Source organism: Alosa sapidissima, chromosome 5 (genome assembly GCF_018492685.1).
Source record: "Alosa sapidissima isolate fAloSap1 chromosome 5, fAloSap1.pri, whole genome shotgun sequence".
NCBI lineage: Eukaryota > Metazoa > Chordata > Actinopteri > Clupeiformes > Clupeidae > Alosa > Alosa sapidissima.
The window spans coordinates 29,227,070-29,240,046 of NC_055961.1; the positions used below are offsets into that span (position 1 = coordinate 29,227,070).

At 41.3% G+C, this 12,977-nt stretch overlaps 1 protein-coding gene across 1 annotated transcript; it reads right to left on the reverse strand.

Moving 5' to 3' along the window:
• Positions 1–11,555: 11,555 nt before the first annotated feature.
• Positions 11,556–12,557, reverse strand: LOC121709780 (trace amine-associated receptor 13c-like). Its single transcript, XM_042093380.1, has one exon. The coding sequence runs from the start codon at positions 12,555–12,557 to the stop codon at positions 11,556–11,558; it is 1,002 nt and encodes a 333-aa protein (XP_041949314.1).
• Between the last annotated feature and the right edge of the window lie 420 nt (positions 12,558–12,977).

A 12,977-nucleotide genomic window follows, 5' to 3' on the forward strand; every position in this document is an offset into this window, starting at 1 on the left:
CCATTGGTTTCCAAAGGAGATTTTATTTGTGTCGCCAGCATAGCCTATTGACAATTTATGTTGTAAATAGGCCTACCTTATAATCCTACCTGTAGCTTAGGGAAGCTAACAGCTTTCTATTAGGATCTAGTTTGTTAGTTACCATTTTGTCATAACTCCCTGATGCATTTTTGCATTTAGAATAGCCAGAGCGTGTATATCTCAATCGGAAAATTAAATTAAACAATATCGGGTGCCTATGGACTATGAACCCAGCCTGATCTGCCCGCTATTTATTTTTTGATTTCTTAAAAGATTGAGCTTGGTCTGATGAAAGCCAGACTAGCCATGGACCTCAGTTAAACAATGCAAGGGAACATGAATCAGCCTATATTTGCACTAACAATAACGGACAAAAGCTCTTCAACTTTGGCCCGTTAAAATGTGTATGAACAGTCTAGCGACGCATTTCATCAAGGCCCATTTGGACATGTCAGTTATTTGCACCACTGGTTAGATGTAAAACAGCATTTCGTTTCAGACTAGGCTACTGTTACTTAATTTGTGCATTAACAATAACGTTTCAGACTACTGTTACTTAATTTGTGCATTGACAATAAAGTATTACATGAACTAAAGATGACTAAAATCTTATGTAGAAGAAGAAACATTCACAAAAAATCCATCCATCCAAAAATGACCTTTGTTTTTGATAGCTGTTGAAAACGGCATGGAACTGACAGAGATGTTTTTGTTTAAAAATACATAAAAAAATAAATAAATAAATAACATTATGCTGATACCTTTTGCTTTTCCCAAATACAATGTAGCCTACAGGTGTAAGTGACCTTTCATCAATCCAGTTGCAATGGATGAACTGTGATGAACTGCTCTACTTGTGATTGTTTAGAGATTTTAAAGGTTTTATAACAATTCTACATCTTCTTTGGCTATTCTACAATCTATTCACCTTTTCAGCACCAGTAGGGTACTTTCTGTGCAGCCGCACACACACACACAGGCATGCCAAACAAGCATACACAAAAGTTTCAAGAGTGGGGGATGGAGTAAAATATGGAGACAAATTGAAGTGTGATTTATTTTCGCGGAACGGATGTACAGGACTGAGCGGCGGTCATATTTTGTACCGCTATGCGGTACATCTAGTTTAACACACGACAGTTGGATAACCTACTTCATCATGTCCCCATGCCTACATTTTTGTAAGTAGCATAGAGATCGTTATAAACAATAAAGTATGGCTCTCCGTTTGGGACATCGAAAACTTATATTTTTAATAGACTACCGTCGAAGATGCTGACTTGCAAAAGCCTCGGGATAACACGTTATCTCCACTATCATCAGTCATGCCCCTTGATCAAAGTGGGGAATGACATAAAAGTTTGAGAACCACTGGCTTAACAAGTTACCTACAGTCCAGAACACAGAATCTGTTGCAATATTCTGATGATCGGCGATGATATCGGCAAATGTTTGTTTTCCAAAGTAAGAATTTCACTTCACCATGCACCTTCGACAATACCTGGCCTACCTGGTATCATTACAAACATTATTCTGTGTCCTAAAACTGGCATATTTTATGACATTGTGTCATGTAAGTTCGTTGCAAAATCTAGAGAAATGTGTGAGGTGGTCAGCGGGGGACAATTGAGACACACATTGGATTGTGTTATTACTTGAACATTCCACACTATCCACAGCTGTGGTAGGCCTATCAGGGGCAGGAGGATTACTGTCAGTGCAGGCTTTATATAAAATTCTTCAACAGAAGGCCTTGAATGTTGTCTTGTTTGTGGAGCGCTTTGCTTCGCTTCTGTAATTTCGGCTTCATTGAAAATGAGGGCTTCCCTCAATGACCCTCCGAGAATAAATAAAGGTTGAATGAATGAATGAATGCAGGCTTGCCCAAAATAAAGGCATGTGGTTTGCGCAGCCTACAGTAAATAACAGACCCGCCAGAATGTGCGTTATGATGCTTTTTTACGAGCAAGATGTTTTTGGTACCCTACGCACACTGCATGTTCTTAAATAACAATGATCATCAGTAATATTCGACCATTAATTTGGGTAAATGGGCAAGCGTGACCACCTTGATTGGCTGATTGGCTGATGATTGTAACGCGGGCATGATTCCAAACACCTCCCTTACGATGATGAGTGACAGGTCTCAGAATGCGTGCGCTACACAAGGACGGAAGATGATGAATAACTGGGGCCGTAGGCTATTCACAAAGGCTTTTATCTTACTACTAGGAGTAGGCCTCTCCTAAATCGCACTTAAAGATTTTAGATTGGAGTTTTCTCTTAAAAGTTATTCACAAAGCCTTTCAGACAACTCCTAAACTAGGAGTGAGTCTTCGTGGCTATGGATGACGTCATTACTCATGCACGAGCTTAACTGAAGTGACCACCTTGATTGGCTGAGGATTGTAACGCGGGAATTCTCAACACCTCTCTTCCGATGATGACTGACAGGTCGGAGAATGCGTGCGCTACACAAGTAGTGCGAAGGACGGAAGATGATTAATAACTGAATAAAAAGGCCTAGCCTAAATGAATAAAGAGTAAGGCAAAACAAATAGCTTAGTAGCCTAATGAAACATAGGCCTATGGATTGATGCAGTAGCCTATTTGCAACATTATTAAATTAATCTGTCACCATATCCCTAGGCTACGTTTGCAAAGAGGAGAACATTTTAATTTGATTCACAATGAAACGTTACATTTCATTAACATGTTAACAATGAGTAGTTTTGGTTGTTGTTGGTGGCGTTATTGCATCCCTTTTATGAATGCAAAATTGTTCCCTCGCGATTGGAAGCTCCTGTTGCGCATAGGCTATTTCAAAACATCGCAACGTAAAATGCCACAAAAAAGCTGTTTATGAATAGGTCTTAGTGAGTTAGGAGTCCTCTCGACTTAAGCTGTCCCAGACTTAGGTGCTACTTTTAGGTCTAAAATGCTTCGTGAATTACTTTTTGTGAAAAAATTAGGAGTCCTAAAGTTAGGAGTGACACGCCCATTATTTTTAGGAGTTGCTCCTAAATTCGCCAGTTAGGAGCTACTTTTAGCCTTAAAATTCTTTGTGAATACGGCCCCTGAATAAAAAGGCCTAGCCTAAATGAATCAAGGCAAAACAAATAGCCTAGTAGCCCAATGAAACATACGGATTGATGTAGTATCTTTGTAACATTATTCAATTATTCTGTTACTATGCCTACGTTTGCAAAAGAGAAGATTTTAATTTGATTCACAATAATGTTACATTTAATTTACATGTTGACAATGATTAGCCTAGTTTTGGTTGTTGTTGGCGGCGTTATTGCTTGTTAGTTATGCCTACAATGCAAAATTGCTTCCTCGCGATTGGAAGCTCCTGTAGCTGCATAGGATTTCAAAACCGCAGGTTTGTGAATAGGTCTGTGAGTAAGGAGTCCTCTTGACTTCTTTTAAGCTGTCAGAGGTGGGAAGGTGTGATTTTTTTTGGGGGGGGGAAGGGCCGGATTAACTGGGCACAATTGTCTGATGGCCCCCCTTCCCCCCAGCCAACGTGAATCGGGTGGTTAGTTAATAGGCCTATCGTGAAGATTTTTCCTGCCATCTAAGGCACGAGCGCATCTGTGAGGCCAAGCCTCACCAAGTAGCTCGTTTGTTTACAACTAACATTCTATTTAATTAAACTGCTTTATAGGCTATGCCGAAATTGTTTTCAACATTTTGAATATTAGTGTCGGGTGAATTGAAATGTTCTCAAAGTAGCCTTATGGCTGAAAGCTGCTTGGGACACCCCCCCCGTCAAGCAATATAACCATACAAACGCGCTTCCTGCACTCATTGTTTCAAAAGGAGTAATTTTGGCTTTGTCAAAACTGAAGAGCTGTGGACGGCACGGCACGGCACGGTATGCCCAATGAAAATAAATTAACGCAACACAACACAGACCCCGCTTCTCTCGCGTCAGTCACTGACATGAACGAAACACACAACCCGCTTCTCTCACGGCAGTCACTGACAGTAACCTAGAATAAATGCATGGGGAAAAACACTTCCCCATGACAAAGACATCGTAAAACACTGAAAGTTAATATTTTGTCACTAGCAACATTCATCTGTCCTTTGTCAAATGTATTATGTTCCAAGTACCCTATGCGTAATTCTGCTTCATAAAGTTGAACAAATACATTTGCTTATTTCACAGAAAAATATAAATAGCCAGTCTACAGTGCAGAGTTGGTAAGTTATGGTAGGCCAACTTGCAGGGAACATACAAACAGGGGAAATTATTTATCTTGCAGCTGAGTAGCCTCAGGTGCGCACGTAGACATAAGGCCGAACATGCAAGCGCCAATGAATCGTGCTCTCACGACAATCGCGCCGTTAAACTTAAATAGGTTAACATCACTCTAAGCTCGCCTTCAAGCAAGGAAAACGATGATTTGAAGACATCTGTTTCGTTGGAAGGGCAAGGGGTAGCAACAGGGCAACACCGAGACAGGCCCGATGGCAGGGCTGTTATGAGCGTATTAAAATATGGGATATTCTTCGGGAAAACATTAAAACGGCAAGACAGCGGGGAAAGTTAAAATACGTGATAAACACGGAAAAAGTTGGCATGCATTGTTTCGGTCCCCGTGCACAGTGATTATTTGTCATACTATTAATCACATATGATTATTTGTGAAATTGTGCAAACAGGCGCAACACATTTGAAAAGGAAGGACTGGTAGCATGCAAGCTCACGGGAAAGATTGATTTAAGAACGTTATCACAAAGTGTGTGGCGCGGGCGGAAGACAATTGGCAGGGGAGGGTCATGTCTTTTTTAACAATTCTGTCGGAGGGTCATTGAAAAATTTCTAGCAGGCAAGAGAGGGTCATGCAACTTCCAACTGAAGCACTCAAAATTCCTCCCCCCTTCAATAAATAACGATCAGTCCCTAGATTGCTGCTGGGCTATATGTCTTGGTTCTGTTAACAACTCATTGTCAAACGCATAGCCGATCTCGCGGTTGCATCCATTACAAACAAACATGCAATGTGAACGTCTGGGATTGGGGAGAGCACTAAATGCTCTACTGAATAAGCACAAAGTCAAACCTTTAAATGAAAAACACTCTTTAATAATCCAAAAAAATAAACCGCTAATGAAGTAAACTTGTGACCATCAAAAATCGCTTATCGCTTGTAACTCCGTGATACCAGGACGTAACAGGAAGGCATTTGGCTGAGCAACGGAGGTTAATATGCTCCATGTTTTGTCCAAATGATGACTGTCTATCATCGTTGCATTCGGAGAAAATCGGAATGTTTAATTTGTCCTGCGTCTCTACGGCTGCAAACGGGATTCACTCGCAGTTAACCAAATATTTCTTTATTAGGGCAGGGCAGGCATATTTCTGGCTATTACTTTATTTCTAAACCAGTCTGCTAAAGTCTGTAGTGAAGTCTGCAGACTTTAGCCAGCACCCTACTGCTAGACCAAGAAATATGAGGGTCATACTGACGGAGCCAAGGTAATCCTAGGACAATGGGATGGATAGGTGAATTAATAACAAACAAACTCAGTGTTTCTTTGTGAACATGGTCAATAGTGAGTTGTAGTACCTGCGTTAAGCAGTGTAAAGCAGATTGCAGTAGCCTAAAGTTAATCATAACGTCGTCTATCGCGTCTATCTTTGCTTACATGGGTGTTCACAGACATGATGCTGTCTGTTATGGCATCCACTTTTGATCTTACCAGACTTATCAGCAACGTTTGTAACAGTTAACCATCTCTGTGTTGTTTGAATATTTTCCTCGAAAACACTCATCATACTGTGTCTTAGTGAGGTCCAGTGTCAAAATAATATGACCTTATTACTGTTAACAATATCCCTCTCAACCACTTCTTTTAATTGCTGTAGCCAACTTATTTATTTTTCTGGAATTCCCAGAATTCACCTCTAGTGTTTATTTGAAATAGGCTTGTATGTGTGATCAGTGTTCACCTCAAAAAGTGCAACAGGACCAATCCATCTGGAGTTAATTGACAAGGAAAAGGCAAGAAAACATGCACAAAAGTCAGTGTCTCCATGGTCATAATAACAAACAGGCCTGTTTGTCAACATGTTTGTGAACCGGACATCACTTGACCTATGAATCAAGCAGGGCATGAGAGTCATATGTTCCAAACCTTGCAAACTGGACCTCCCCCATTACTCCCCTGCATCTTTGCACCTCTAGAGAGCACCTTCACATCCAGTGAGTTCATCAGGGTTTGGCATAGAGACAGATTTTATGGCAAGGATTGCAACAAAACGGAATAGATAAAAATAAACATGCTAATGTTTGATGATTATTTTAGCTTAGTACAACATCAATATTTAATACGGGAATTGGTTTTGGATGAGCTATCTGACATTGGTCCTCAATAGTCTTGCTTTCATCATGATACAAACATTACCCTACAGTAAAGACGAAGGGGAAAAAAGTTTTCTTAAAAAAAATAATAATAAGGGAAATGAAGAGATGATCAAATGACTCATGGACAATGGGAAATGCAAAGCACTCCCCGTCAAGCAGCGTCAATTTTTTCTTCCTCCAGAGATTTCTCCACATTGCTTGATCCAAATTCTGTTATTTTTGCTGCACATATGTTGTACGAAAATGTTGTTTCTTATCAAAGTGGAATGGTTGCTGGCATAAGTCAGCGGCGTTAGTTTAAGCACATAATTGCCGTTTTGTTTACATGTGTTCAATGTAAGTCAATGGGAGCCGGAAATCTGCCAATAGCGGTGACCAGGCTTGGAATTTCACCATTCTGGGGGCAAGGCCACTTGGCCTTCAGTTGGGCATATTTGGTGGGGGGCACAAAGGCCACACGTCAGGGCACCAAGGCCAAAGTTAACTATACAGTAGTAGGCTATTAAAATGATCAAAGTTGTATTTAGCCTATTCACTGCAGTAGACCTGCATCACCGTATGAAACATTACAAAAACATGAAACATGACATATTACATAGAACTGTAAATCATCTGATCATCTAATATTTACAGATATCTAGGCTATAACATTTATTTTATATTTGGCCTGTTATGAAATCGTGTACTGAACAATTTAAGCACAGCTCAGCTTTAAGAAACTCAAATAGCCTAGATGCATGCTTAGCATTTTGTGATCATTAAGGCTACTTTCACAAACTCTTAGTCAGCTGTCCTCTGATTTACCAATATCTAGGCGATATTTGTAACATTTATTTTGTATTTGGCCCGTTATGAAATCATGTGGAACAATTTAAACACGTTGTAAAACTTAAAGCCCAAATTTGGAGACATCCATGTATGTCGAACTTTACTGCAAATTCAAAACTGGATTACTCTGGAACGGCTAACTGTACAGGGGACTGCTTTACACCTTTGTGTTCGGTAAGGTCTCCTGTTTATTCTGATATATGGTTTGTCATGTGTTAAAAGAAGGGTTCGTAAAGTATTCCACCGAGATGAATGGGTAGGGAGATCATGGGACGCAAAACCTTCAGTAGAATGTATGATTAAATTTAATTAAATGATTTACTTTTCGCATGACTGCACTGCAACCTACAGCAACAATCACATAGTGAAATTTGCTGACGACACAACTCTGGTGGGTCTCATCACCAAGGGCGACGAGACCCAATACAGGTTGGAGGTCGACCATCTGACCACGTGGTGCAGGGACAACAACCTCCTGCTGAACGTCAGCAAGACCAAAGAGATTGTTGTTGACTTCCGGAGAGGTCACACCCAACACCTGCCACTGACCATCGACGGTGCTGTGGTGGAGAGAGCGAGCAGCACCAAATTCCTGGGGGTGCACATCAGCGAAGACCTCTCCTGGACCACCAACACTGCATCACTGGCGAAGAGAGCTCAGCGCCGCCTGTACTTCCTGCGGAAACTCAGGCGAGCAAGTGCTCCACCAGCCATCATGACCACATTCTACCGAGGCACCATTGAGAGCATCCTCTCCAGCTGTATCGCTGTGTGGGGCGGAAGCTGCACTGAATACAACAGGAAAGCCCTGCAGCGCATAGTGAACACAGCGGGAAGGATTATTGGTGCTTCACTCCCCTCCCTGAAGGACATTTACACCACCCACCTCACCCGCAAGGCGACCAAAATTGTGAGTGATGCAAGTCACCCCGCTCACAATCTGTTCGATCTACTGCCCTCTGGGAAGAGGTACAGAAGCCTGCGCTCCCGCACTACCAGACTCACCAACAGCTTCATACACCAAGCTGTAAGGATGCTGAACTCTCTCCCTCCTCTCCCCCCTCCACCCTCAGCTACATAACATCCTGGACATTGGACCCACAATGGCCGCGTGCACTACTCCACTTGCACACTTGTACACTTTACAACTTGTTGTTGTTGTCCTGAAAACACAACACATCTGCTGCTCTTACATAACTTGCACCACTATGTCACTTTCTTTCTTACTTAGGTCAAACAGAACTACACAAGCCTTTTTATTGGCCTGAATTTGCACTAGTATTTTTATTGACTGTCTATGCACAATTTCAACCACATTTTGCTGCTCTTATTTTTTCATTATTATATGTGCCCTCTTATTTACTTATTTACTTACTTTTTTATTTACTTATTTACTTACTTTTTTGTTTACTTGAATGTTATGTTTGTCTGTGGACCTAAATTGGTAAAATATGTCTTGTCTTCACCGTGGGATAGTGAGAAACGTAATTTCGATCTCTTTGTATGTCTGGAACATGTGAAGAAATTGACAATAAAGCTGACTTTGACTTTGACTTTTCCCGCGAACCGTTCAACACAGCAATTATCGGCTAACATGTTTAAAAGCTCAGAAAAAGCTCTTTCATGTGATACTTGTGATGTCTGTGTGATGAATAGGCTACTTCGCGAGTAGTTCAACTGAGAATAGGTGAATTTGAACCCACTTTCTTTTTTGCGCTGTCACTTTCTCCACTGCGTAAAAGACTAAATTAATTTGCGCTGTGAATGCTAAGATAATTTTGACAGGTCACAGGCTAAATAAAAATCGCTATTAGTAGGACGCGAAGCAGAATATTGAAAGAAGGGGGCACCAAGGCCACGGTGGCCTGTAAACCTCTGATTTTCAAAGGGGCCTCACGGCCAACCCAAGGGGCTACGACGGCCGTGGCCGTCCTACCCTGGCGGTGACCAAAGATTATTTCTCCGGATAGAGAGACGGCGGTACTATAAGCTATATCGCTAGTTAGCGACTGTTAGGCCTACTTTGCTAGTTTGCTACATATTATTAGCAAACGTAGCTTCACTGATAACCTACATGGATGTAAATGTCAAAAGACCAGGATCTGGATAACGTATAAGTAGAGTTGCTCTCTACATTCATTCCCGCCCCACGGGAAGTTCGGTATTGCTCCATTGTGGTGGAAGTATGCTCGCCCTAAATCGGGCTGACCAATCAAATCAGGCTTTACGATGATGGACAGGTGAGCAACAGCGCCTGGTCTATCACGTCATCTGAGCACGCTTAGATTAGGCTTATGTTTGAAACAAAAACGCTGTGGCTAGAAGGATACATGGCTTTTAAGACTCCATATGGAAAATTCATATTATTTAATGAGTTTGTATCACTGAAAACGATTATTTCTGAGAACTTTGGCCAAAGTTGAGATGTGGGAAAACTGGTGGTTTCACTTTCATCAAGGGAAAACAGCGCTGTTGCATTGCGACATGTTCCCTCGTTCGTTTGGAATCTCTGATTGACCACCTGTTCGAGGGATTTGCGACAGCCTTTCCCAGCTGTTTAACATATTTGAGGCATATCACAACAGAATTATTTTTAAAAACGGAGGGGATATAGGAGCAGAAGGATGGTTCGTGTGTTTTCTTCCTACACCTCACGGTAAGCTATTTTGTTGCTCTGATTGGTTAGGTCTATCCATTTGAGTGCAGAGGCATTCCCCCCCTGTATCGGTTGAAACACGCCCCACACACAGTGAGGTGTTTGTTGTCCATGCATCATCACAAGGGGCAGCCGTGGCCTACTGGTTAGCGCTTCAGACTTAACCGGAGGGTTGCCGGTTCGAACCCCGACCAATAGGCACGGCTGAAGTGCCCTTGAGCAAGGCACCTAACCCCTCACTGCTCCCCGAGCGCCGCTGTTGTTGCAGGCAGCTCACTGCGCCGAGATTAGTGTGTGCTTCACCTCACTGTGTGCTGAGTGTGTTTCACTAATTCACGGATTGGGATAAATGCAGAGACCAAATTTCCCTCACAGGATCAAAAGAGTATATATACTTATATATATATATATACAAGCAGTAGGCAGTTAGCAGTTTTTTGATCATATTCACTGAAACCGACACTATGCTAACCGACAGAACAACATAAATCAGCCGGTTTTAGAAAAAAAACCCGCACTTCTACCTCCACCTATAGCCTGTTATTTGTTTAGCAAAAATCCACAGCTCCCGGTTCTTCTGGTCCAATCAGAGCAGGGCTGTGTGATATCTGACTGTCAGACACTGTCTGGTGCAGTCTGGTGCGCACTGACGAGCACAAACTCCTCAATCTGTCAAACGTGCCAACTGCAGCTTTAATCACTTATTGTTTAACTGTAATGTATAGAAGTAGAATTATAAGTGGGTGGAAAAACTGCTATGCAAAGGAAAGCAGTTAAGTTATATTAAGTTAAGTACGCCCTAATATACTGTATGTTTCTCAGTGATGTTAAAAGGGGGAGGGGGGCGCAAAACTTAATCTCGCCTAGGGCAACCAAAGGGCTAGAACCGGCCCTGATTTAAAGCATACACTTTGACTCCATACTGTAATAACATCATCTCTTAACATGTACATCAGCTAGTCAGATTATGATTTATGATGTATTTCCTAGATTGACAGGAAATCTCAAAACAGTGAGGGTGGCTAATTCAATCATTGCCATTCATTTTCCGTGGAAATTGTGGTTGATATGTTAACAGATTTAAAGTATACTTACACTTTGAATTTCGATCTCCAGGGTCTTAACATGTAAACCGCTAGTCTAAGTCATGGTGTATACATTTCAAGAGAGTGTCTGGTCATCTGAAAGTAGCAAACTGAACCAAAGCAATGGCCATGTTTGACTTCTTGCCATGCTGCGCAGATCTGGCTGAACTTTATGCATGTTTCCATTGCAATGTTGTCGCTAGATCTGCACATACAAAGTTATTACATAGGGGTTGTGTGCTTGTGTTCACACAGTTCATCCCAAGCTCTTATCCTTAAAGAAGAGCCATGTGTAACAGCTTTTCCATTCTCTCCAGTGCTGACTGGTCCAGTTTGGCAGGAGGGATATTGTATTGTGTTTGTGACAGGCCTCTTCCTTCATACAACCGTTTCCCCCAGCGGATGTTGTGCTGACAGCGTACTGACAAAATATATGAAGTGATATAACATGAATGCTTACTTTTGGCCTGCATCCCTCCACCCAAGATAATTGTTGGACCTTTATAGGGAAGAATTTGGCCACCCCTGATTTATACACTTTCTGTCTAACAAATGCTGGTAATTTTAACAATTGTGTCAGTTCAGCTATTTCACATCAGAATTTACATTGAAGTAAGAGGAACCTGGATGAAGTATTGCAAGGGTGATGATATGCTTGGTTGAGACTTTAAACCATGGGTAAAATAAAGCATATATTATTGGGTTCATGCAGGAGTTGAGATACATAATCCATACAAGACATTTAAATAGATAAGATAATGAGTCAGTGCCGTATGCCAAAGAGCTTAAATTATATGGCATATAGCAGAGCAAATAAACTGTAACAAGTACCCCTATTGTTTTTGTAGCTTTACAGCTGGATTTCTTACTTCTCATTGTGTCCTTGTTACCAGCCCTTTCTCTTTCTGTAACAGAGTTAATCACCTTTGTATGATACTTAGCTGTACAGAATATTTTCATGTTTAAAATTATAACCGTGGAACAAGGCACAATGAATGACACAAAAACATCACCAACAATCCATGAGAAACTGATCGTGAGCAGACACTCTCCGTGACATGTCCTGTGAGGCTCCATTTCAGTAAGGTGGTCATAAAGCAAGAAGAACGTATAAAGTAGACAAATACACCAGCCTAGAACAACAATTATAACTACTTTGTTGTGTGTGACCTTCAATGAGTACCTTAAAGGATCACTGACTGCAATGAAACGATCAATGGAAATTAAGACAAGGCTGCAGAGAGATCCTGAAAGAGCCACAGCATAAATGAAAGGGAATATGTTACACAGCATGTCCCCAAAATACCAGCATGTTTCAATTAATTGTGACCCTTCCACAGGCATGACAGTCAGTCCGATAAAGAAATCTGCCACAGCAAGAGAGAGGATGAGCAGGTTGGTTGGAGTGTGAAGCTGCTTGAAGTGAAAAATCGAGATGATCACCAGCAAGTTTAGAAACACGGTAGACACAGATATTGATGACAAAAATATGTACATGATGATGTATAGTGCCTGTGGCCTGACAAACTTTGTACATGAAGAGTTCAGGGCTGGATAGCAGCGATCAGCTCTCCAGGGGTCTTCCATTACCGTGACTGGTTGTCCTGACGATAATATTGTCCCAGCTTGGCAGCACACCCAACTTTTCTACTGATTACTTCAGATACTGACCCTGTATTTATATGTTGGTGAAACAATGGCAGCTGTGAAAAACAACTTTTCAGATCCTCATGTGGATTGCTATCTATTAATAACAAAGTCTGGCCCACCCATAATGATCAAACATATAATGGGATGTCATTGAAGTTCCTGTGGGTGCAATGGCCAAATACTTTAGTCCATATAGTGCATATAATACTAATATGTAAGGTTTTTTATTGCATGTGAGCATTTACTTTCATACCAACTTCCTAGTTTGGCATTATTGAGATATGTTGAGCATACCAAGAATCTCCCAAACACCCAATTATCCATTTTTCTATCCAACATTACATTACACAAATACAA

Bases quoted from the DNA above. Each gene is read 5' to 3' on its own strand.
- LOC121709780 (XM_042093380.1), bottom strand. From the start codon at position 12,557: ATGGAAGACCCCTGGAGAGCTGATCGCTGCTATCCAGCCCTGAACTCT.